This window comes from Pseudopodoces humilis, chromosome 5 (genome assembly GCF_049639895.1).
Source record: "Pseudopodoces humilis isolate 2021_Gansu_Grassland_sample_001 chromosome 5, ASM4963989v1, whole genome shotgun sequence".
In the NCBI taxonomy this organism is placed as follows: Eukaryota; Metazoa; Chordata; class Aves; order Passeriformes; family Paridae; genus Pseudopodoces; species Pseudopodoces humilis.
The window spans coordinates 67517083-67543983 of NC_142204.1; the positions used below are offsets into that span (position 1 = coordinate 67517083).

Sequence of the window (26901 nt, forward strand, 5' to 3'; positions counted from 1 at the left end):
AAGTCTTACAACTGAGGATGTTGTGGGTCCTGCCAGACCCAAAACAAGCTCAAATCTTCCCTCTTGCTACCTTGCTCCCACCAAAAAAATACAGGGTGATCAGGTCCGGTACAGGGGAGTTGGAAGTAATGAAATAGTAATTAATTTACACTGCTATACATGCTATACATATCTGCTTTTAATGCATTTCAAAGAAATCCTTTCAAGGCCCTCCTGGGGTTTAAATTTCATGTTAAGAGCTAGCAAAATTGATGACATATTTATGTTAAAATGTTTTATGTGGTCTTTAGCTTTTTATTGTGACCCTTCATTGTATTATTTATGCCTCTCACATCATCTCAGCAGTGACAGAGAAATTCTTACTGCCTTGGAATCTCTCCTTCTATCTCGTAATGAGGAAATCTTCCTGCATTGTGGGTTTTAATTTTAGGCTATTATTTATTTTTGCATATAAGTGCACGGGCACTTGTGACTGATTTTAGTGGGGTGAAAGCAACAGAAGAGAAAAGCAGTAAAATGCTGTTTTTGCAGTGGAAATAAGAGATTCGGAAGCTGCAGTAAACCCAAAATCCATGCTCATAAGGCTGCTTCCCAATTACACTTCATTTTTGATACTGCTCAGTTGTCACATCTTTTCTTCCTTTGAGCTCCATACCGAAGTGTGTGAAGATTTCAGACCAGTCCCCACATCCTTTGCAAAATCTCATGTGTTAGGAACAAATAATGTCTAATATCAAGACATTAGAACTGAATAGAATAAGAAACACTGAATAACAAGAGAGGGGTTGTGTGGTTTGTTTTGAAGCCATTGTCCTTTAACAAAAACTCCCATGATTTTTTTATGTGATGAGCAGATAAATAGTGTATGTTTATTCATGTAATAGAAAATTGGAAGATGAAAGAATTTCAGTGCCACGTCATAAAACAGTCGAATCTCATCGATGTGAGCTTTAATATGCAACTAAAGAAACTGGATACTATAAATATAAAACTGACAGTATCTGGCACTTTTATGGATGTATATATTTTAAATGTAGGCAGCAATCTTGAAAATACTTAAAACATGCCTGTGTTTTATTTCTGAGTATTATATCTATTGATTAGTTCCTGCATGCAAGTGCATGACTTGACTTAGATTTTTCCATGCACCACAGTTTTTTGCCTTTGAGATTACAGACTTGAGAAACTGAGGTTTAGCACATTGTTCACATTCAACAAAGCAATTTGATTCACTGCTTTTTTTTTTTAATTTTACTGAAAGTTCAGGCTGTTTTAACTGCCTGCCTATGTAGTTTTTTTCCCAGTGAAGTGATGTCATTACAAACAACAGATTACACATTTATTTTTAGAGACATTTGGGACTCTTTTTTAAAGTTGTTCTAAAATATTTTGTAAGTAAATGCTGGATGATGTGCTGAAGTTGTCAACATTATAGCACTCCTGAACCAAGGTTCAAAAATTCCTTTTCAAACACCCCTTTACTGAACTTGCCTTTTCCCTAAGTATTTATCAGACATGAACATTAGAAAAAAACACAACTGGAATATGAAGTCCTGCTCTTCCCATGGCTGGTTTGTACACGGGTTTTCTATCAATTTAACTAAAAAGATTCATGTAGTTAAAGTTTATGTATTTTTTTTAATCATAGATGTAATTAATAATATGCTTATACAGTCATAGATTAATTTTTAAAATTCATATGCAGTTGTAAATCATAGTTAAGCTTCTATGAAACTGCAGCCAATGAGCCCCAAAGTGATCTATTTTAATCCCTTAGAGATGTGTTATTTTTATTAACTTTTTACAGAATACCTAGAGTCCTCATTTCCGGATCAAGCTCCCACTGTGATAAATGCCATAAAAATGGCGAGGGAAAAGATGCCTTAAAAAAAAAAAATAGCTTCATTCTGCTCCAGTCATTCCTGTACCGTATACAGGAACTTCAGAAACAAGGCTAAAGAAAGGTTTCTGTGCTGCCTCTATATTTAAATACCTGAATAACTGAAAAAACCTCTACAAACTCCCCCCACCATCCTCTAGTCTTCCCATTCTGCAACCACAGCCCTCTGCTCCTGTTAGAGGGTCTTCACAACTATCTCCCACAACTTCTTCTCTGTCTGACTGGGTTGGGTTTGGTTTCAAAGGGGCTGACTTTCTTGCCATTGTCAATGAAGGGAGTATACAGTGAGACTGATTTATGTGAGCAACAGGTCTGCAGTCAAGCACACAAAGGGATGTTACACTGATCTGCTTCCTCTCTTTAAAGTAATGCAAAAATATCAGGGGACACCAATCTCAGCCTCTCTTCATGCTGGACACAGCTAAGCCACTGACAGCTTGCACCTTTTCCTGTTTATGGAGTGAAACTGTGCTTGGACATAGGGAGCAGTCGTGTCACGTCCTGCTCCAGATGTGTTATTTTAAAACACTAAATGGAAGCAAGCAAAAGGAAAGTTTCTTTTGGATCTCTTCTCATTGCTTCTTCTGGAAGCCATTCTCTGCTCTACAAGTGGAAGAAGAAAGTTTGACTTGAGAAGTCAAATTTTTTTTAGTTGGCCTGCTGTTCCTCAGTCTTAAGTCTATGCTGTGCAGTCCCTGGGTTTAATATTAATTGAAAGAGCTTATCTATTCTTGCCTTTGGTATGCACTTCAACATACTGCAGAAACTTCAATTGTATCCCTTTACAACTTTTTCTTTCCAAACCAAGGCACAGTCCTGTATTCTTCCTCAGCTTTTCCCCTTTCAACTTTCTTGTAAGTCAATGTTTGAAGCCCTTTACAAGTTAACCTTCGTAGACCTTTCACCATGGCTCAACCCTTCCTGACTTCATACAAAATCATGCTGCTCTTCTCTGAACCTGTGCCCTTTTCTATAGAATGGTACTAAATATTGGTAGCTGTAGTTTAAACATGATTAAAAAAAAATCCTTCTTTAAGTGGTGCAGTATTTCCTTGAAGGCTCTATTCAATGCTTCCATTTATACAGCTTCGCATTTTCTGTGCCTTTCTGACCACACAGATACAAAACATCATCTCAGTCCTTTTATGATATGTGCACTCTTCGAATCCTCTCCTGCTCTCAAATCTTTGAAAAATACACTCATTCAACACATGTGTTCACTCAAAATAAAATTTACTCTTCTTGCTCACGGTTCATTTTACCCAGCAGAATCTCTTTGTGTTTGATTGTTTTCTCCAGGTTATCAGGTGGCTTTTCCCCCCATCTAGTCCCTTCTGTATGATCCAAAAAGTTGGATAACAAGTTGGTGGCTCATTCTGTCAAAGCCATTTACATAGAGAGTGAAAAAGTATTGATCTCCAATAACAGTCCCTGTTGCTCTCCAATCATCATCCCCTCTCTTCCCCTGGCCCGTAACCTTTCCCCATTCTAATCTGCCCTCGATCATCCACCCAGCTCCTTTCCCCATTTGGAAACGGGCCCTTCTCTGCTTCACCAGAAACTGCATGGATTAGTCTCCTGTGTCATGCTGTGTGAAATGCCCCTGGGAAATCAGCATGATTATATAGATGATTTCACACCTGTCCACTTTCACAGAAACTTCTTGAAAAACTCCATCAGATTTGTGGAGTAAGAATTGCCTTTTCTAAAAACCAGCTCATATCTGGAATATATTCTATAATGCTATTTACAATCCATTTAAAATTATAGATTTAATATTCCTTAAGGTTTAAATTTAAATGCCCTACAGCCAGAAACTTCCAGTTAAAAACTCAACTTTATCATTCACTCCTCTTCCCCGCTGTACTTGTATTTAATGACATCTGGCTTTTAGCAGTCTTTGTTGTGTGAAACTTCTTATAGTGTACAAAGTGCCTGCTAACAAATAACATGCAAGGCACTTTTAAAGTGCAGGAAAAGATTTCAAGTCTGCATAGCAACAAAATACCAAAATTTAGTCTAACACATACATGCACAATGGCTGTGGTCACATGTCCTACCATTTCAACAGCAAATGTGCTCAAATGTCAGCAACTTGTCTGATCTCAAAAGCTAAACAGTGTTCACGTGGGCCTGTGAGAATTTCAAAACACAGAATAAGACACGAAGTGTAGAGAAACCCTGGCTCCTGGCACGCTGGCTGAAGGGAGCTTTTAAAGAGCATCTGAAACAGTTTTGCCAAACACAATGTATTGAAATTACCTGAAGGAGTAGAGGGTGCATTTGGCTGTGTGGTGTCAGAAGGACAGTCAAGGAACAAGGAGCAGCTGATCTTTGCTGCAGGATGGGCATGTGTGACAAACTGAGTGCCACAGCTCTGCTGCTGTGCAGGACTGCCCAAGTTCCCTTTTCTCCCACTGTACCAGGCACTGTGACAGGGACCTGCTGGAGGAGAGGAATCATCTCCCCTGCCTGCACCAGACTATTTTGGAGAGGCCACACTGAGGCTGAATTGGTGCTCAAGCAAGCCAGGTAATTTCTGCCTCCTATATGCATCTCTCTCTCTATATGTCACTATGTATACCTATACGCCTCCTTGCCCACCTGCTCTCTCCTGTGTGCAGCAGATGAATGCCTCATTATCAGATTCTTCTGCTTGCTTCCCAATAGACTTAAATTACCATGTTAAATAGGATAATAATAAACACTGGCCTTTAACTACAGCACATCCTTGTTCACTCAGCAGCCTCCCTCTAATCTGATAAAGGGTGTGTAAAAGGCTGCAAACAAACACGGGGTCAGTTGTTACACAGGTGCCTCTCCTGGCTTTCTGCAGCGTGATTCCTATGGCAGCACAAAGAGATTCAGGCTCACGAATCTGCTTTAGGGGACCTTGATCCCTACAAGAATTATCAGGTATTGAAACAGAGGCAAGGTGCCAAAAGGACATAGTGGATCTGGCCCAAGACTCTTCTGCAGCATTTCAAAAGGCAAAAGTAGCCCTGTGCCATCTGCTTGCTTCAGCACTTGGACTTCAAAACCAAAGTAGCCAAGGAAATCTTTCCGGCTTAGGAACACAGTGGGGAGGAAGAGAGATCTTGGTGGCAGTGCATGCTGCCTTCACACAGAGCTTGCTGCATTTGAGGTATTAAAGAAGCGCTTTTTAACAACTACCCTGGAAAAAAGTCATCTATCCACCCCGAATAAATTATATGAAGGGAGCAAGCTAGATTGAGAACAGAGAGGGCTGATCTGCCCAGACTTTGAATCCCCTTAGCCCCCAGAAGCTAAAAGTGCAATTTATTTCAGTGGTACACCATTTCCTGCCCTATTGCTTTCTTTTTTTTTTATTTTTCTTTTGTATTTAGTTACCTAATCCCCTAGATTTCTCTTGCTGCAGAAAGAGGAAAAAGCCTTACAAAACAACAGGAGATAAAAACAAAGCACTTTGCTGAGCTCTTTCACATATGCAAAATAAGCAGAGACGTGCAAGGTCTGGAAAGAAAGAGGAATTTCCTAAAATGCAGCCATTCCTGAAGGTCCCAATTAATAAAGCCTAGCTTCAATGTTTGCAGTAGCATCAATATATCTGTGGAATTAAGATGGCTTTCCTCTGGTTTTCCAGAGTGAGGTAAACTTGGCTTTCTACCTGTCCTCCTCCAGCCTCAGCTTTGCAGAGCTGGCAAGCAATACAAAAGAGGAGGAAAGACATGAACTAGGCCGTCTGTCGTTGGAGGGTATGAAAGACAGTCTGAATAACAGCAGGAAAGAGAGAAGCAGCCTATGGTTATTTTTGACAGAATTGGGAGAGACTCAGATTGCAGCTTCATAAACAGTTCATCAGAGAAAAACTCGGTCCAAATTAGAGGAGCCCCTTTGGCCAAGCTCACAGAAATACACAACCATTGTCTGTGAAGAGAGAAGTCTTTTGAAAATCAGAATGCTTTTCTTTAAAGAGCAAAACCTAGCTGCTCCCCCCCGTGTGGTGTAGTAACACCAACTTGTGTTCCTGTCATTGCAACTCATGGCTTGCAGCATATTCAGAAAAAAAATTGTGTGACATCAGGCTGTGAATGTTCTGCCTGACACACAGTCCCAACCATGCAATGGAATGAAAAATGGACTTTCTTCTACCTCACCCAACCACGAGCTCCCCTTGATGGGCCATTCTACAAAACAGGAGGTGATACAAAGAACCAGCAGGCAGAAAAAATGCCTGGCACAACCCAAATCCACCCAGCTCAAATGAAATAAAAATGGTTGTTTTGTGTGGCTATTTACACAGAAGGGGAGCATGGAATTTCACTCCACCACAGACGCATGATTTTTGGTGTTTGGTGTACAGAACCGTGACTTGGACTCTGTGATCCTTGTGGGTCCCTTCCAGTTCAGGATATTCTATGATTCTATGACCTCCAAACAAAAAAAGAAAACTCAGTTTCTATTTTAAATGCTAACTAGATAGTATAGGTGAAGTATTTTTCATGCATTGTGATGAAAAGAAGACTGTAGGATGTTTCTCAGGGCAATTTTTCAGTTTGTTTCTAGCATTCTTAACAATCTCTCACACAGAATCCTTTGTGCAACTGGATTAAGAAAATAAAGATCATTCTTAGTCGAGAGATACCCACAAGAAACACAGGAAGTTTCTAGCAACCTTGCTGGCAGATTCAACCAGGAGGAAGGATAGAGGAAGCACAGACATACAGTCCTCTAAAGCTTCCGAGAGGAAAGTGGACCACCAGAGGAGCTTGTTGCTGGTGCCAGAGAAAAGTAAGTTTGAAGGTTATTCTCCCTGTCTTCAGGATTAATTTCATTTACTCATTAATTAACTCATAATGCCTGAAGTGACAAGCATAATCTCTGCATGTCTGAAAAGAGTCCAAGCAAAAAGCATCCCCAAAATCCAGCTACCTTTCAAAATAATATTGTATATGGGGACTACAAACATTAACAATTAGCCTACAATGATCTGCATGATCTATGCTTCATCCTTATGCCTTCCAGCTGCCTGATGGACAGGTACAGTGATTCCCAGAAATGGGTATCAATGTGTTTCTTCTGTCTAACCACAAAATCATTCTCACTTCATTTACTGCTTAGTGGGAAGGCATTGCTGTGACCCAGGAATCAGCTCCTTCCAAATGGACAAGTCTCAAAGTTCAGCATTTTAGTGGTTTAAACTAAGGAGGAGTTTGCTCATCCATAGCAGCCTGGACTGCAGAAAATCCAGCTGTTTGACCTGTTAATGCTCTCCTATCCAGCATTGCAAGAAGAAGACATTTGGTGAGGGCTCTGTGCTGACACAGTAGGGGGATACATGCCACAATACATCAATCCTGGGAAATTGGTGGGTGGGGGCTGGAAGCAGAACTACACTGAAACACTTCAACCAGAAATATGTTCTGGTTCTGAATCACAGACACATGGAATGGTTTGGGTTAGAATGGACCTTAAAGAGCACGAGAGCACCTAGTTCCAGTCCTATTGCCATGGACAGGAACACTTTTCACTGGAGCAGGTGGTTCACACAACATAGCCTTGAGCACTTCCAGGGATGGGGAATGGGAAAGAGTGATCAAGAACAGACACTTGATTATCAGGAAGCTACAGTGAGCTGGACCCCCTCCCTGACACTGGTGTGAGACCAATGCACCAAATCTTTTAACCAGAAGTGAGAGAGGCTAGCAACCCAAAATAAACCTCAGTTACTCAAAGCACCCGACTGCTTACACTGTGCAGCAGAAAGAAGGCACTGAGAGGATCCTATGTCCAGTACCAGGGCAAGGGAGATATGCTGAGCCTTGGCAGTGCTTTGCCCAAAAGCACAGGAGCACTCGAGTCTGTGCTGTGTGCCTCCTACAACGGCAGCCACCGCTCATCTCCAGCGAGGGCTGTTCAGCACAGTTAACTTTGCTGCGAGCCCACAAAATCATTCTGTGATAGTCTCCATAGCATGTGTGCTCTGAAGGCTTTTAGAGTCAGTGGCAGGAGTGCAGTAAGAAGAAATAACTGTCTAGTAACCTTACAGCCAGGCACACACATGCACATCCAGTTCTGCCTCTGAGCTACGCTAATTATTTTTAACGGTAGCAATGCTCTCATGTACCAAACCTGAATGAAAATATACAGCTAGATAGGGAGGAAAATGCATTCTGTCAAACAGAATACTCACTTTCAGTTTACATGTAAGCATGTGTCACACTTAAACAGCAATAATACACAAAATTCTCACATGCCTAAATAAGCACAGATATACGTAGTGAAAGGAAGGAATATAGTTAGGGACAAAGACTTTACATGTGTATAGAAAAAATGCAGGAAGGAAAACTAACCCTTTCATTTAGAACAATATCAGTGCCAAAAGCAATCCTTTTACATGACTACAGAAAAAAAATTAGATTTTGGAAAAAGGGCAGTGTGACTATTTGTAATTTTTATTGCTGCTGGAGCAACGATGTGGCAAGAACCCACCACTATCATTTTTCCCTTCTGTATCCTTAAAATAATTCCCACCTGGGGTGCAAAGAGAGGAAACAAAAGGAAATAGAAAATTATATTTTTCATGAGTTAATCCTGGGAAGCAACTGCTCAGGTTTCCACATTTTTGGCAATGATAATTTAAATAAGGAGAGTGGTATTTTCTTATTTTTTGCACAGTTGGAATGCATGCTTCCAGATAACAGACAATTAAACTTCAGTTTAAGAAGAGGAGGAAGGCAGTATCCGATAGGATTCAGGGGTCCCCTCTTAGTGCTGCTGCATAGCTCAACACAGCACACTACAAAACAGTGCCCAGATGCAAACCTCTTTGGAAATGCTGAAAGCGAGCAAGATCATCGGGGAAACAAGCAAACTGAAAGCAAAGAGAGCATAACTACTGTACCTTTACTTTGGGGAGGGTTCTGACTTCTGTCTCGGAGAACATTAATCTGGTAGACAGCTCCATAAGGCTCAAAAAGTTCTTTTAATTCTTTTTCTGACCACGAACGGGGAATCTGTCCAACAAACATCTTAATGGCATCTGGGTCTGGTTGGTCTGAATGATCCAAAGCTCCATTCATCTTGTTAGCTGTGCCGTTACTAGAAAGTGGAAAAGGAGATTAAAAGGACAAGTTAGGAGACTACGCAGTTTTCATGTGCACTAGATGCAGAAGATGATGTCAATTGGCACACAGCAGAAAAAAAAAAATCAGTATTTAATTAATAGCATAAGTATTATGAACAAAAACCAATGCTATTACATTTTTCATTGACTCTGGTTTTCTCTGCAGGCTGCTGCTTAATGTCATTATATAAGATGAGAGCGGCACAACACAACCCAGGACTTCTGCATTTTAAAGCAGAGGATAGTGGCAAATAAGTGCAGATTTCTCTCCATGGCTCTTGTAAACAGAACTGCAGTGAATTCTCACTAAACTGGCTACTGGCAGAAACAAGGCAGTGTGTGCGTCTATGTGTGTGTGTTTTGTAATAAAGTCACATGAAAGGAGTATGAAACACTTGGCAATCTGTCAGATGACTAATGCAAGATGCCAGCGATGAATCTGCAGATTGTGTGAAGCATCCATGTGTGCATCAAATTAGTATGATAGTGCCTAGAATGGAAAACACTCCAGCTATGTGGCTGGTTGCTGCCGATTACATGCCTATGCTCTTTAAAAAGGAAACGCAGCCTGGAGAGACCCAGTTTAAAGCACATTGTTTATTGCTGCCATAAAAAAAAAAAAAAGAGCAAAAAAACCCCACAATTTAAAAGTGGCAAAACTGCCTACTTAGTTTTGGAAATTAAAATGCTGTTTCAAAAAGTTTTCCTCCCCTGCAAAAGGAGATAAAATTTTTTGAACACTTTCACCCCCTGTAAATTCTTAGCCTGTCTGATCTCCAGATGTACATCCTATTTCCAAGTTCAAAACAACCACACTTTTGCAGTGACAAAGAACTTTGGAACAAAAAGTAATCTGATCTGGAAGACAAATGATAGATCACGATTTTGGAGGATTTGTACTCTTACGCAGAAAATACATAATTTTAAATACTGAACAAAAGTAAAAATACATCACTCCCTCCCCACCCCCCCTCTTTGCATTGTTGATAATTAAGGACAGTCATTTCAACTAATTACTTGGCTAGAAGTTCCAAAAGTGCTGATGATTTTTGGATGTTTCAGTTTCAAGAAAGAACACTAATGATGCATGAATTTTCAAGAATCCCCCCGATCTTTCCACCAGGGAGAGGGGGCAAATGGTCTGTATGCAACAATGTCAGAAGCTGATCATGGCAGAATTCAGGCATTTCAGAGCCACCTGCCACTTTCAAAAAACTTGGCTTTAATTAGATTTTCTCTGTTTGATGATTGTTCAGGAGTGAATGCCCACCAGAGGACTTGGAAGAGCTCAGAATCTGCACAACCAGATGAAAATCATATTTTACATGTGAGGGGAAAAAAAAATAATTCTAAGAGTGGCAAGAAGAAAACAACCCTGTGCAATTCCCCTGCCTCATAGCTATAACCTGTGTGAAGACAAATTATTTAGTTTCATGTGTTTCATCTCCTTGAAAGCATAATTCACATTAATATGCCAGGTATTGACTCTAGCACTTTCCCTGCTTACAGGTAGGAAGGAGAAAGTTATATTAAAGGCACATTTTACACCACCGGCGAGAAGTTGGATCATCCCTTGTGAAGTGCTTTCAACACGGATCAGCAGACAACAGCATTTATCACACTCATAAATGACTAAAATTCCTATCTGTTCTGGCAGGAATCTTGACTGAGTAAGAGACTCTAAGATTTGGTCCAAACCTTTTCATTACATTTCATGTACAAATATCTTGTCTTGCAAATGCTATTAATTTTGAGTAAGTTCTACAGGTCACAAGTTCACCTGCAGAAATTGTGACTTCTCCAGGCCTCAGAAACTGCATTTCCATACAAAGACAACACTTAAGTCAAACCAAGCCAACCATCCCCCTTAAAATTGCCAAGAAACAGAAAAACCATGCCTGACTCACTTGAGTGATACTTCATGGGAGCAACTTTCAAGACTTTCATGGAGCAGTAGGCACCTACATGACACTTAAACCGCTCAAAAACCACACCATTATTTCTTATTAATTCCTATTCCTTTGTGTAAAAGACAATCTGTCAAACAACCTCCCTAGAAGGATTCCTGACCCATAGCTTAAAATAACTGGGGACAATGCTTACATGTTATTCTGAAGGGAAAGGTAGAAGTTTAGTTAAGCTCCCAGCTCTGCCCTGGGCTTGGTTAACTATTTTCTTTCACAAATTGGCTTGACTTTTCACTTCATTTATTCTCTATGTTGTTTGTATTGAGTTCAGTTTTAAATTATGCCCTTCATCTGTTCTCTCTGTTGGATCCTGTCTTTAAGAAATCCATACACAATTGCTACTTCAGCCCAAAATTACAGCTAGGGTCATATTTAATAAAGAATAACAAGTTTACTTCTTTGCTTTTTCCTTTACCAAAACCACCTTTACCACCAAGGGCCCCACAATTTCCCTTGCTAATCAGCCAATTTTTTTAAAGCCAAACATTAATAACTGTTTTCTCAGGTTAATGGCCCTACTAGCATTAAGTTCTTGCTTTGAGCTAAAGGTTTAGGCACAGGCCAAGCTCTCTTCTAATTGCACAAAATGTTTAAGCCCTTTATTTTGTTGGGACCGAAGTTGAGTAACATTGATCATACTCTTTAAATTCTTTATTGGCTGAAGATGGTTAAAAGCTCTGACTCAAGGCATAGGTACCATACACTACGATGCAAAGCTCCAGGGGACAGGTTTTGTCACTGCCTGCATTAACTTGAGTAAGTCATTAAAACTTCTCCAAACTAAATTCTGCCATCCATTGACAGCTCTGTCAATCCATTAAATCCTGCAGAGTTAGGGAAAAACCAAGCATAATTTAGACTTTTCTTTAAAATACTTTTCTACCACAAGGTAGGGGCTTGACTGAGCTGCCAACATTTTGGTGGTTTGACAGACAAGTTCAGGCCACAGAGAGGGCACTCATTTCTACAAACACAGCTGGGCTCCTCCATAAACTGCACTTTGTTGATTTCAGTGCAAACCAAGGCTCTCAGACACCTCAGAGGGGGAATCCACGGCTTGTGTTGGGATTTTGAGGAGCTCATGAACACTGTTGCAGCAATGACACTTGCAGTAGTATCCTCACCCAGTTTTGGCAGCTGGTGTAGGACTAGAGCCGGTGCAGACAAAATGAACAAGTGAATAAAACAGCAGGGAGATAACAACGGGGAATAAACACCTATTTTATAGATTCTATGGATCTAATCCCTGCAGTGCACTCGAAGGCTCCACTGAGGAACAAAATTATACACCACACCTGCCTGCTGGTTCAGTTGTCACAGGGCTTGTTGGGTCCCTACAAAATCCAGCCAAATATGTTTGATCCTTTGCAAATGATCTCTTTTAAAGATTAATTCCCTTATCTTCTCCTAGCTTTCATCTTCACCCAATGGACATTAATGCTCTGCACTAAGACCTCTTGGCTGCTAACAGCTGTAGGGTTTTTACTAATTTCTCTTTGCCAACACAGTGGCTCTCAGAGGAAGTGGCTTCTTCCTTCCCTCATCTCCCTTTCTCCTGTACTCAAGAAGTAATAAGACAAAAGAGAAACTACATGTAAAACTTTCCAGAAGAAGCAAAGCAATCCTTGTCCTTGATTAGGATTATTTCTTGAAAGCACAAGTGTACAGGGATAGCTGTGTCTAGGGGACACTAACGAAAATGGGATCCCCTGGCACTTACTGTCAGCACCCAAATGATGACATACATTAAATAATAAAAAAAATAAAATTAGATTATGTGGCTTGCTGGCTGTACGCTGTAGCAATCCTTCCCTCCATGACCAATTTAGCCCATTGGACTCAGGGGTGACCCAGCACATCATCTTCACTGACAAGGTGTCATCTGTATCATAGAGAGCAGCCTGAGGGCAGAGATTAAGACACTGAGTCGCTGGCTGCTTGTGGTTGCTGCCAGAGCATCCTCTCTCTCAATTTGTGCCAATTTTTCTTCTAATAACCTAACAACCATTCCATCATTTCAGCAAGCTGACAGGGCCACTCTTGAGGAGCTAGAGATTGTTTTAATATCCCTGCTGCTTCAGCAGGAGCACCGGAAAAACCCAGTAGATGCCCTCTTGGTCTCTCCCATTCATATCTTTAATTACTGTAGGACTGCTAAAAGTGAACTGCCCACTCAGGACAGAGAGGTAGCCTTCAGCAACAATGACTGAATCAAAACAGACTCTCTTAAATTCATCACTGTTAAGAGCTTTGGCATTAATCCACGTTCATTTCCATTAATGATCCCAGTGTCAAGTCAGGTGCTGAAAAACAGCTGTTAACGGGGACCAAACGGATTTACATGAGACCTGTTTACCAAATCTGTTTTTAACCCTACCCAGAACTGTGCATATTGCAACCTCATATTGCAAATTCATATTGCAAATTCATATTGCAACCCTCACCTATTATTGTGTTTTTACCATTTGCTGGGGATTTGCCTTTTTCATGTTGCATGGTATAAGATATTTGAATTCCCTCTAAGAACCAACAGAATGAGAACATGATAACAAATGAGTTCCAAGTGTAATGACAACTAAATCCAACCCAGCACAGAGGCATTTACAGGCACCAAAGTTTCACAGCAATGAAGCACTTACATCTGAGCTGTGGCATCACTGCCAGGATATCACACAAACTGACAAAAGGGACAACACCCATTTGAAGGCTTCTGAGTGCTGTCAAGAGAAACAGCCAAGCATCACCTTACTGTACTCCAAAGATCATAATTGCTGGTTTACGAGCAAATTTTATCTGGAAGGACCCAAAAGGGCTTCATAAACTCATTGTTTTAGAGAGGAATGACTTCATCGTAAGGTGACAGACGGCAGCTGTTTAATGACATGGAGCATTATCACACAACAATTTCAGCCAGGAAGGGTAGAACAATACCCTACCCAATTGAAAACTGCAGGGGGCTGCAATTTATATACACAGAAGGTAATTACCTACATTGGATTTTGGCCAGCAAAATAAGGGCCAGAACCTCTGACAAACAGAAAAAGAAGCTGTGCAACATTTTTAAGCTGTAAATGACCAGGTCTCTGTGTCTTTGGGGAAAAAAAAATCATCTCCAGATGCTTTCTGGCCCATCAGCATTTTTGCAGCACACTTGCTCAAAAGCAGCTCAAAGGAAAATGATGTTTCAAAAATCATTAACTGCTTCTGCTGTAGCGTGTTGTAGTTTTTGGCAGAACTATTAGACTCTAATAACACTTATAATTATTATTAAGTAACGCATATCCTAAACAGCAATTGCTAAATGACCCTGACATCACGCCCAATGAAAAAAACCTCATATGGCAGGATGTTCAGTCCTACATAGGCAGTAAAGTCTACAAAATAATTATCTCCAGGCTTCCCTGCACCCATCAGCAGGGCTAAAAACTGAGCAGCTGTAAGACTTGCAATCCATCTTACAGCCCCATATAGACTTTAACAAAGAGATGAGCAATTCTTCATCCACCCAGCAGAGAGCAACCGCACTTGCACTCACACACACATGAATTACATGAAAAGCCTGATGGCTTTTAATACCTGACATACAATGCTCAGATTTCACTCTTCTTGGTAGCTAATAATACTCAAGTGCTCGTGTAAGCACTCAGTGGTAAATGCAAAGATGTTTATCCTTGTGTTGCCTCCACATTGGCAGAAATTATCTCTGAAAGTGTAATTTTTCTTAAAACAATGAGTTACATTTTACTTAATTTTTCTGGTGAAATCAGAGATTTCTTGTAGCTCAGCTTTGCTAACTCTCTATGTGTACATCATACAAACCATAGCAAACCACTGTTAGTATAAGGAATACTTGTTTTCTGTTAAATTCCAAATTTAGAACAGGTAATCACTTTAATGCCTCAGTTGCAAATTTAAGGTAAGGTATGAAGACATTTTATCCCAGAGGAAAAAATTTTTGAAAATATGCGGGGGTGGGGGGTTGAAATTCCTACCTTGAAAATGTTTTGATGGGTAACAAATTTGGGCTGGGAGAAGAAGCAGCAGAGGGAAGTTGCCTTTCACGCAGATAGGTCAGACTGCATGATACTAAAGGCAATATGAATTGGAAAAAGTACTGAACAAAATACAGACTAGAGAAACATCAGAAGAGAGCTGAACCCACCTGAGATAAAACATGTTATTTCTTAGAGGTATAGATGCAGATTCCTCACCAGTATCACAGAAAGAAATCAAGGATACAAAAGGAAATCTTAGTAAGAGCTACATTAAAATGCAGTTCCCTTTTCAGCTGGAGGTGAACATTGGAGCACATACACTCCTTTGTGCTTTAAGGCTTCTCACCTCCCTAAAATCAGCCCTCAGAGTTCTGCTCACCAAAGTTAAATATTCACCTCCAGAGGGGGGTGGCTCTTCAGGTGTTCAGCCTCTGTGTTCCTGCACCACTTCTATTACAAACCAGTTTGATTTAAGGCAGGGGTTTCAACTTAAACCCTGGATACTCCTTGTGTACATGTTTAAATTTACCAAAAGATATTATTCTAATGTTCTGCTCTTAGTAATGCTTCCTGGAACCACAGAGTCAAGCAACTAACTCTGCAAAAGCTTTGTACATCTGCTACATCACACCTTCAAAAAAACCCCTTACATGCAAACACATCTTCCAAAAACAAAAAAAGTCCTACATGTTTCAGATGATCTCAACTCTTACTGCTGCTGTATGGACTTTTTTTTTTTTTTTTTATTAAACAAATTATTTTTTAGAACATGCAGTAGTGCTTAATGATGTGCATGTGCTATGAGCAGAGCAACTCATACAACTTAAAATACATGTAAACAAGAGTGAACGAGTGCAGAAGAGAAAGCAAACAGGGAGGGGAAGAGGTTTGGTTTTTTTTAGAATCTTCTATTTTGGAAACCAATTAAATATCACTGCTAGTTCATCTAATAGCAGAAGCAAACCATTATAAATTATAAAGAAGCAAACAATTAAACAAAACCATCTATACAAGTCTGAACTGGGCAGCAACTTTTTGTTTTTGCTGATAAAATTTACAGTGGCCTATTTTCAGTATCTTTAGACATTTTCCTACACTGGCCTATAGATTTTACTCAACTGAAAGAAGTAGAAGCTCAACAGCCAGTGACAGATACCTGCTCTTCAGTGGCTGAAGAAAGTCCAAGCCACCCCACCCCAACTGCTTTGAATTAATTTCCCTTCTTACTCAAGTACAGACAAGAATCACAAATTTCTGGGATATATAATAAAAATGACAGAAAATAAGTACTTGAAGATATAAATTAAGAGCCTATGTAAGCCCCAACCCTTGTTCTTCCAGGCTGCTGTAGGCTTTGGGATATAATTAGTTCAAGGTTTGATGAGGTCTGCTAAACAATAATATTCTCCAACATAAAGCTCAGCTTAGTCAACCACCCAATAATTAATTTTTGCTTTCTGGGCAGAATTTGTTCTCTACATTAAATGCTTAAACAAGATTGGGGACTGTCTTCATCAGGTGGAAGGTAGGAACATTTCTAAGAAAAGTCCCATGAGAGTTAAGACAAAGAATCCAGAATGGTTTGGGTTGGAAGAGACCTTTAGGACCATCCATTCCAACTCCACTGCCATGGGCAAGGGAGCCTTTAACTAGACCAGGCTGCTCTAAGCCCCATCCTTGTCTTGAACACCTTCAGGGATGGGGCAGACACAGCGTCTCTGGGCAACCTGTTCCAGTGCCTCACAATAAAGGATTCGTTCCTTATACCTAACTGAACCTCCTCCAGCTTAAGGCCATTTGCCTTTGTTCTATCACTATATGCCCCGTAAAAAGTTCAACAAATATTAAGTCATGACTTTTAAATATCTGTTTTCTGTTGACCAAGTCCCAGATGGGCATCTGCAATCTCATTTTGACCTGGCATGTTAAACAATAATAAATGCTTCTAATTTGTAATTTTTCTGTGTCTAACTAATCTCTACTATGGCAACTACTGCAACTTACCGTTCAACTCTCATTGTGCTCTTTAACAACTTTTTGCTAGTAATGTCTTTGGGGCATTAAGATCTGTGCTCTGTCTAAAAGGGACTCTAGTTGAAAAGGGCTTTTTTTCTCTCTGCATCACTGTAAACTGGACAGTAACATGAGAGTGAGCTTGTGCACCTGAACAATTACATTACAGTTTTGGAGCATGGACTGATGTACTTTTTCACATGAAGTTGAACCTGGAGTATCAGACTGCTCAGTATTAATGGTGTGGGTTATTAATGCCTTGCCTTGCTGATTACACACATTTGCAATGAAGCACACTTCTTTCTGTGTGGCAGGAAACATTTACTGGTATTATTTTTTTAAAAAGCACAACGGTATTTGATTACACCCAAATGCTTATGTATTTGTCACATGTCAACAACTGAATTAGAATAGTACCAGGCTTTTAAAATTCAGGACACATAGGACCATCTGTTTTCTTGTCAACAACCTCAGACTCTCCCTCCCTATTCTAAACACTTACTGCTCCAAATTTACAAAGTTGTTTCTCAATTCCCTTCTTCCTTTGCCCTCCAAAAAACTTCAAAGACAGCAATGAAGGCTTCAAAACTTTTTTCTTTTACTTGATAATTACTGACATGACTATTTCAGTAAGTTTTGTTGCCAGGCTGGCAATTATCTGCAAGTTCTTATGAGGGTTGCAAGGTCTTATCTAGTTTATGGAAAACTCTGTCCTGGAGTTGTGATGGAGGGCATGGGAAAGGTGTTCTCTAGACATTTGTTTTGAAATGCAGCTACTTCTGTGTGCTAAAATCAACTGATTATTGCAAGAAGTAATTTACAGTCCAGTGTTTTTCAAAACTGGCACCCACATGAGTATGTACACACACGCTCAGGTCCCAGCGGAGATCCCCTGTGCAGGGGAACATTTTCATGGGCCCAAAAACCATGTCCAAAGAGAAGGATGCCAAGAGCTCATGTCTGACATGTCTGCTTTACCTAAATAGTTTCTTTAAAAAGGGAATGGAAGATCACAGCCCTGCTCCTTTTAAGGGTGCAGCCAATTTTGTTTAGCCAGTTTTGGTTAGATCTCAAATAGACCATTAGAGGAAGCTGTGACATTCAATTTTCTTACTTAAAACAAAAAATTCTATCAAGCTCAACCAAGCTCTCCCCTTCTACAAATCTGAATGTAAGAAAAACTCATTGTCCAAAATGTGATGCAATTGTGATTTCAACAAGTTGAGCATCATTATAGCAAAATCCCCCTCAGCTGATTCCTTTTTTTAAATAATTTCTTCATTTTTTTGACACCACATCTGGCATATAGAATACAGATGATCATTTGTTTATATATCTGTCTAAATGCCTTTTCCAAACACAGCCAGATGGAGCCTTTCAAAATCAAATTAATTTCAGATTAATTCACTCTGGACCCACTCCAGTTTCATGACTCTTTGCTTTGAGGCACCATCTAAATTGATTTAGAGTCACGAACTTAAGAGAGCTCAAGTCCTTAGGTACAGAAAAAAAGAGATCCTTCTTGCACACTGAAAAGAGTCAGCAAATCAAAAGAGTTCATGATCCTAAGTTTTGGCTCCTAAAAAACCCTCAACCAAATCAACATAAGAATGCCTTAGTCTACATAATGCCAAATTCATATATAAAAATCTTAATATCTCATTCCAGAAAAATCACTTTAGAATTTACATCTTCAATGCCTCCCTTGCTGAGTCCAATAAAATTTATTGCTCTAATTAAAAAGCAAAATAAAAAAAAGCGTTGCTCTAAACCCTGCAATAAGCAGTAGTCATGGAAAGATAGGAGACAGGTAATAAAAATCTCCACTGCAAGGGATTTATCTAAGGAACTATAAACAAATGTAGCCTGCGAACACTGTGGGCTTGCATACTGTCAATCCTCTGTGGATGCCTTTATTATCTCACTTGTTTCAATTGCAATTTGGGTTTCCATGGAGATGTAACAGTCAACTCTGGAAAATTATAAGATAAATGTCAGGCAGTGATAACGGTGTTAATGAAGCTTCATTGACAAGCAGAACTATGCTTCAAATAATAGGCATATTTCTATTAGCATATGTATAACCTGTCCAGAAAAAGAGAGAAAAAAAATCCCAACAACAGGGAAAGACAATATCAAAAAATTAAAAGGAAATAGTGTATATAAATGATACAAGAAACACAATGGAACACTGCATCTATGTGAAAGGATGAATCCCTAACAAACAGAAGAGATGTGGATTCAAAATTTAATTTCCCAATTCCTCTTGAAATTTTTGCACTCATTTTCCAGGCTGAAAAGGCACTTTGCTGACACACACAGACACACTCCTGCATGGTGTGACTCTTGTTTCCTTACAGCACGGGGCTGGAAGGATCTGCTTCACCAGGCACTTTGAAGCTGCGATTTCATAATGCGCAAATACAGCTGCAGTGGGCTGTTAGAAAGATGCCGACCTCAGTGGAAACACGAATAGCGCACGCACCAGCACGGCCTCCAGAGCTCTCGGGTGTCGTTCGTGCTCACATCGGGGTGGCTGCTCCACCACATCTTGATACATGATGAGTTTAACGTGATACTGCCAGGGCAACAGCCCGAGCACTTCAGATGACAGCATGGTGTGGTCTTGACATGCTTCTGTGTTAACCAAGCCTGTAAAAGCTGGAGAAGCTGCCAGTCATCTGTGAAGGGCTGTAGCCAACTTTTTTCTTCCCACAGATGGAATGGTTTTGGTAAACTGGAGGTCAAAAAGGTGATAAAGCGGATTTCTGCAGAACAGAGGGCAATGAAGCTCATCCTGCTTTATTTCAATGACTCAAGCTCTTCATTTGTCCAGGGGGGACTTCCACCCGGCCAAGGGAAGGGGAAAGAGTTAGGCTACACCTGCACTTGAGGGTTTATTTTGGCAGTTTATCAGAAGCCAGGAGTAGGGCAGGAGTGGGGCAATCCTACCCCAGAGAACCACATAGAAATTTTTATAGGTGGACGAAATAAACTAAGATATTCACGGCCTATTAAAGAGGCAGTATTGCCTCTGTCTGGATTACCAAGAGGTGCTAGAGGTTGATCCTATGTCTTCTCATCCTATTATTTGGCCTTGGGAATTTTAGTCCCTTGCCTATCTGTGTAACTCTTTCAGGCAGTGTCATCTCTGAGTATTAGAAGTATTAGGTTCTGGTATTAGAAGAGTGTTAGGGGAGCTATAGATTAAATGATGAAATGGAAAATCATGATCAGGCTTGCTTCAGCAGCAGAGGTAGGTAAAATCTTAAACACACAAGTAAACAAAGAAGAAAATCTTAATCCCTCCAAAGGCTTGTTGTTAAAGCATGTGGGCAGGGAAAACTTCAGGAATTATTGGGTAACTCAAATGTTACTGGGAAGTATAAGCTTATGTAGCTGGTTCAACCAAACGTCTGCATGCAGGACAGGAAACAAGCTGATTTTGCCATTTCAGTAAAAAATATAGCTGGGCAGTGGGGTTGGGAGCGGAGTTTTTTGTTCTTTTTCCCTTCCTCTCCTCAAAACACCTCTGTTCCTCCTACTTTGTCTAAAATATGTTTGCTTAGTAACAGCAAACATGAACGCTGTCTGGAAAACACCTCTCATTTCTCCACGGAGAAGTCATCTTTGTCCAGACAGGTTTTAGGGGGCAGAAAAGGGAGTTGAAGAAGTGCGCAGTCTTTCTGCAGAGCAGACCTCAGCTCTGATCAGATTGCTGGACAACAACAAAATCAATAGAGGGTTTTTTTCCTAAGCTGTATTACAAGGAAGCTTAAAAAAAAGTTTCCCTTTTTCTGATTCTTTTCTAACTTCTCCTCAATTTAACAAATGGGAAAAATCTAAGTATTTCATTAGATTTCTACTAAAATGTCAATAGTTAGAAAGTGATTTTCCCCAGTGAATTTTCCAAATACTTATAACTCGCTATAGTGCTTTTTGGGAGAGGAGGAAAATCTCTAAAACCTAATATTAGTGGTAGTTGATTCTATGTAGAAGGACAAGTACGCCTGCCAGCTCTGTGGAAGACTAAGAATAAAGAGTAAAACTTGAGTCTGGCTTCAACTTCAGATGGGCAAGACATACACGCTCCTGCCAGGGTCAAATGGTGGCAGAACCAGGTCCCACCAGACATGAAACCATGATTTGTAGGTTAAAGAAAAGAAACTGGATGATAAAGAATATTTTCTTTCACAAGCAATTTTTTTAAATGAAAAAATCCCACATCTGCCGTGTGGAACACATTGTTCGCGCTGCAAAACAGGCCAAGTTGTCTTAATTTCTCACTTATTGAAATCTCTAAATTCCACTGCAATGTGTTTTCTAGCATCTTCAAAGGATTAATTTTCCTTTGTATTTTGGATTACCAACAGTTTTACGTCCAAAGAGACCTGCTATACAAAAGGTCAGTAGTAACACTGGCAGACAAGTAGTCAACAACAACTTTGAGTTTTTAAAGTAAACCCTCATTATAGCTTAAGATTTTACTTAGTCCCTTATTTTTTCTCTAGTATTGCAAATAAGATATTTTGCTCTGTTGGTTGTGCTGTTCTTTTGAAGCTCACAAGAAAATAAACAACTACACATAATTAGGGAAGGAGAAGCTTGCCCTTTAAAGGCATCATTCAAACAAACAAAATGAGAAAAACTGGTTTAAATTTTCCTAATAAACATACCCTGAAAAATCCTAACAAAAATACACCCTAGCACACACACATGCACACACACTTCCCAAGTCATACGGCAGCGATTTATGGGGATGCTTCTGACTTCAAAGATCTTTTAATTGTGAGTTTGAAGGACACTCTGCAAATGCAGCATTGGGAAAACAAAAAAGGGGTGCCATTTGGAACTGTTTCGCCAAATGGAAAGGAAAATACAGCTTGAAAAGTTGCCAAACCTCCATGTTTTTAAGGTAATCATAAATAATTGCAGTAGGAAAAATTTAAAATTATGAGATAACTTCTAAACTTGCTTTTTGGAAAAGAATCTTATCCCAGTGGCTGTTTATTTGCTCTAAAAGTTTAATTCACAAGCAACAATGAACCCAGGTCTTAGGGACTTGCTGACACTTTTACAGAAGAAACGTGAACAGATGAGATGGAAAAAAACCAGAAATACCATCCACGAAATTTTGACCACCACATAATTTACAAAAAACTCTTAACTCCAATATCCTTATGCAAAAGGAAAGGTAGTTAAACAGTCGTGGATATATTTTTAAGCTCCCTGTAACATACTCGACCTGTGGAAACTTGGCCAGCTCAGGTTTGGCTGCCTGTCAGCAGCAGTGTGAAACGCAGTGTGATTTATAGAAATCTCTGTCATCACACCACAGGGTTAATTTCTTTCCTTCTTTTTTCTCTTTCCCTCCTGCCCCTGAAAGTGGAAAACTCTTATTTGTGATGACAAGTCTTTGGAAAGCTGGAGGATTAGTAACACCATGTGGTTCCCTAAGATCTCTAGCCCTTTTCCAACTGTTTTTCCATACAACTCTTCTCTGTATGGTCATCGGCACCTCCACTCAACAGATGGAATAAGGGAAGAACCTGCCTCAGGGCAGGTGGAGGGACCAAGAGGCTGGCAATGGAAGAATACAGACTTGAAGCTCACGTCTCAGCTGCCTGATACAAGAAACTGAGGGGAATCCAAGCATCAAATATGGGATTTTAATAACATGAGCATTTATTTTAATGATTTGAAGGCTGAACCTGCTGGGCTTGTCACTGTAAGCAAGAGATATGGAGAAAGAAACGATGAAGCCTGAATTTTCATTCTGACTGCCACCACTGGAGAGCTGTGGATTTGTGCTCATTCTGGTCTAAGGCAGGGAAGGATTTCTGTGCCCTGTGCCCACACAATCACTCAGGATAGGCAGCCACCAGCTGGGCAGCAGGTCAGCTCTGAACACTGAGCACAGAGCTTCACTCGAGCAATTTCAAATTCATTGAGAGTGGTATTACTCAGAGATTATTTGAAGGCACATCAGTTTTCTTGCTATAACCATCCTTCAGAGAAGATGAAATCTAATAGAAGAACAAAGCTGGGAAGTGTATCTAATGGTAAAGAGCACAGAACTATGCAACAAAAAAGCTGTTTCTCAGCCACACTCTCTTCCCTTTGCTGTGCTTATCTCCCTCACCTTTGAATTATGATCCCATCCCAACAAAGAATTCTAAAACACTCAGAGGAAACCACTACATAAATGCTGAACCATTATGTTATTAAAGAAAAAAAAAAAACAACTACCCTTTCATGATATATTTTTTCTTTTAACTTGATGCAATTCTAATTTTTCTTTTAAAGGCAGTTTTTGAATATTATGAAATACAGCAGAAGTACTTTCCAAAGCCACTATTACTATTTGCATTGCAAGAGCATCTCTGAGCCCCCAAACAATACTGCCTGCTTTCTAAGTAGCAGACCTTATTTTATTAGTAATCCCAGCTGCTTTCCTACTATTTTCATATGTTAGGAAACATGACACACCCATAGACTATTTTAATAGACAGTTAAGAAATAAAGGGGAGAAGGGACACAGCAGGTCTGAGTTCACTTAGCCTACAAAGACAGAAATTTTTAATTTACTGGTTTCTACTAAGCACCTTCATTAATGAACCCAAGATCTTTAATGCTTCTTTAATTGTCTGTGCTTCCATCTTTCCATGACTGGACTGAATATCAATACAGTTGGCTGAAACAGCTGTGCTCTCCTAAGAAGGTCAGAGAATCTGGGGGGTTTCCTGGACAGAATGAGAATGTATTCCCTGAAGTTTCAAGGTAGAAGGAAATGCAACTCTAATGTGCCAGCTCATGTCTCATTACTCTATATTTTCTAGGCATTTATCCAGTAGATGCCTTGCTATCCTTTCTTATTTAATTCAATGATGCATTCTTCCATAGAGTTGCACTAGGCTGACACATTAATTAAAACTACCTTGAAATATTAGCAGCTACATAGCATTTGATTGGTAGGAGAAAAATAGTTGGGTATGAAAATTAGTATTAGCTTTTACATAAAATAAATTATTATTCCATAAATTTTAATTGCCTGGGGCATTTTTATGAACAACCGGGATTAGTGAATATAGTGTATACAATACATTGTATATGTAACAGACAGAATAATCAAGGCTGACAGAGTACTTTTGCTTGTTTCAGAGCACATACACAGCTCACATGGAGCAGGAACAGATTACAAGGAGCTTCCCTGTAGCCACATGCAGCTGTAAAACTCGGAGTCAGCAACGGCAGCGCACTGACAGTTAAATCAAAACTATACATCCTTGAGGAGCCATTTCGTCTAAATCACAGCTTCTGATTCCTCATCTTACGTGGTCAATGGGCCTGCATTTCTTAAAAATGGGAGCACTGGTGGAGGTAGGACTGAGGCTTCAGGAGAGCTGCTTTTGTCAGCTCTGTTCCACGAGTGCTGCAGAAATGTACACAAAGCTTTACAAATGACCTCATTTTTACTAGGAAAGGACAGCTCAGCTCTGTTCTACATTTTCCTGAACTGAAAGGAAGGCCCCACAGCCAAACTGTCATGTCTAATCATTGTGTTGCTGGAGAGTGTTTAAAACAAACAACTTTTTTCTTTTTTTCTCCTCTCTTTTAATACAAAGCTGTGGAGCAATTGTTGTGTTTTTAGAGAGTGGGAGCTGCTTTTTCTATCACATAGCCAAGACACTAGAACAGCAATTTTACCCAGTGCAACGAATGAGCTTTATAAGGATAAATTTTCACTTCATTAATGATCTGAGCTGATTATTCCCTTCCCCTACTATTCCTTTTAGGTCATGGATCAAATGTGACCCACTTTCCTTGAATGCTTTCCCACCATCTATTTTTCCCATTAGAGTAGAAAGCCAGTTGCTAAGGACACATTACAAAGCAGCCACGCAAACACTAAATATCTGCTCACCAAACACACACTCACACACACACACTCACACACACACACACACGCGCACACACGCACACGCGCATTTTTCTTCTCCCCTGCCTTTACAATATTTCCCCCCCACTCATCATCCACTCTCAACAAGATCCCGCTTTTTCAGGAAAGCCAACAACAGAACTGCTTATAAGGACAGGCTTAGCACGAGAATAGGATTTTCTAATGAATACAGAGACTCCTGGGGCCCTTCATATTTAAAAAAATATAAAGGCAGCAGCCTTGGTTTTTAATTACTCCTAATTCTAAATCTCATGGCCTTAAACACAATAGCTCTTTCAACTCGAAAAAAAAATGACACTAATCAGTTACAGAGTCCCCTGCGCAACCTGCTAGTCCTCTGCTGGCATTGCAATGCTTGCACTGCTATGATTTTTCAAGGTTGACCAATGAGTCAGCAAAGCCAAAGCAACTTGAAAGCACTGAATCATGCAACTGAAATGTTTCTTTCCAATACAGCTCTGGATGGATTGCAATTAGCAAGGGGAATCACTACAAGGCAAATATTGTAAGAGCAGGGAGAGAGAAATAGGGAATTAAAGGAGATGTTGCTCATCTTGCAAAAAATGAGCCCCAGATGTTAAGATATTTGTGGTTTAATATAGCCCCTCTCACCAACCAGGTAAGGAATGTAATTAAAAAGCATTAAAGTTCAGTTGCTGAAGCTCAACAGAAACTAAATGAAGATTTAATTTGTCTGCTCTACTTCCCTCTGAGTAGCTGACTAATATTCCTACTTGGTGCAAAGTCCTGTGAAATGGAAGACTTGTGTTGTTCCACAGTGCTTTCCACGAAAATCCTTCTCACTGGCATTTATAAAAGAAAAGATGTCATTCTAAGTGTCTCATTGAAAAATTAAACAGAAGTATGTTACACTGCAGCTACTTGGATTTGTCTGACTGTTTCAGCTTTCCGTGTCATTTATTACACTTCCCAGAAGGACTGTGCAACACCTTGGTGTTTCTATAACCAACACCTCATTCCTTTAGCGAAGTCAGGTACACAATATGATTTAATGTTTCATGTATGATGAAATACTGATGAATAATCATTCACATCTAAATTACAGTTACACAGTAGAGAAGACTGAGTATTTGGTCACAACCTGTATTTCTACTTCATACCACCCATTCTTTTTCCACAGAACTTCCACAGCATCCTTTCTCCTAACTCTCATAGGGATGACAGAAATCATAACTGCAATAGGATTTTCCATTTAGCAGGATGATGAGCACGTACATCAGAGCTGAACTGCACCACTGGCACTGTGGAAAGATTAGAGTCACGAGCATCCAAGCAAAATGAACCGTAAATACAATTACTGTTGAACTATCAACGAGCAAACTTAGCATGGGTTTCAAGCAGTGGCAGTCTAACAGCCTCCTGAAAAGAAGAATAAAATCCTATTGATTGCAGGATTTATTTAGACCCTGAATTCAGTCAAAAATCTCCAGTTTTGGATTGCAGGAATAACAGTCTGAATAATAGACTTTTACTCTCAGTACCAAGAGAGCTGCCCACAAGAAAGACGACCCTGACATATGGCCGAGGCTTCCAGGCACCTCAGAGAGAAAGTCCATCAAGCTCCTTAGATGTGCACTGAAAGCATGGAAAGCTTCCACTCCCTGGAGGACATTGAAGGGAAAAGCCATCATTTTTCCATCTGAAGCAAGCAACCAAACCTATTTTTCTGGACATTCAAAGAACTTTCCAGATTTTGACCAGATTTTCTTCTTCACACTACCCCATATTCCTCTACTTTCCTTTGTATTCACAGGGGTTTTTTCCTATCACTTCTGTTTTGAATTGTCCTTAACACACCTTTTCTTTGCATTTAATGCATTTGTTCATCATTAAACTGATGATTCCAATAAAAATACACCAATAAGAAAGGCAACCATGGCAGCTGGCCCTTATTACTGCATCAGTTCTGGGCAGGATTCCGAAACCAGATTAAGTGA

The 26901-nt window shown here is 39.9% G+C and overlaps 1 protein-coding gene across 13 annotated transcripts in view; it reads right to left on the reverse strand.

The window, feature by feature from the left end:
• The window catches only part of CELF2 (CUGBP Elav-like family member 2), a 541755-nt gene that overhangs the window by 119978 nt on the left and 394876 nt on the right, over nucleotides 1–26901 (reverse strand). For 12 of the 13 annotated variants that reach the window (XM_088055373.1, XM_088055372.1, XM_088055374.1 and 9 more), the window contains one exon: nucleotides 8787–8983. In XM_088055373.1, the coding sequence (XP_087911499.1) occupies nucleotides 8787–8964 (178 nt within the window). In that variant the 5' untranslated portion in view covers nucleotides 8965–8983. Of the gene's footprint in view, nucleotides 1–8786; nucleotides 8984–9144; nucleotides 9259–26901 lie in introns of those variants that run through there. The other variant, XM_014255177.2, reaches the window with a different exon arrangement.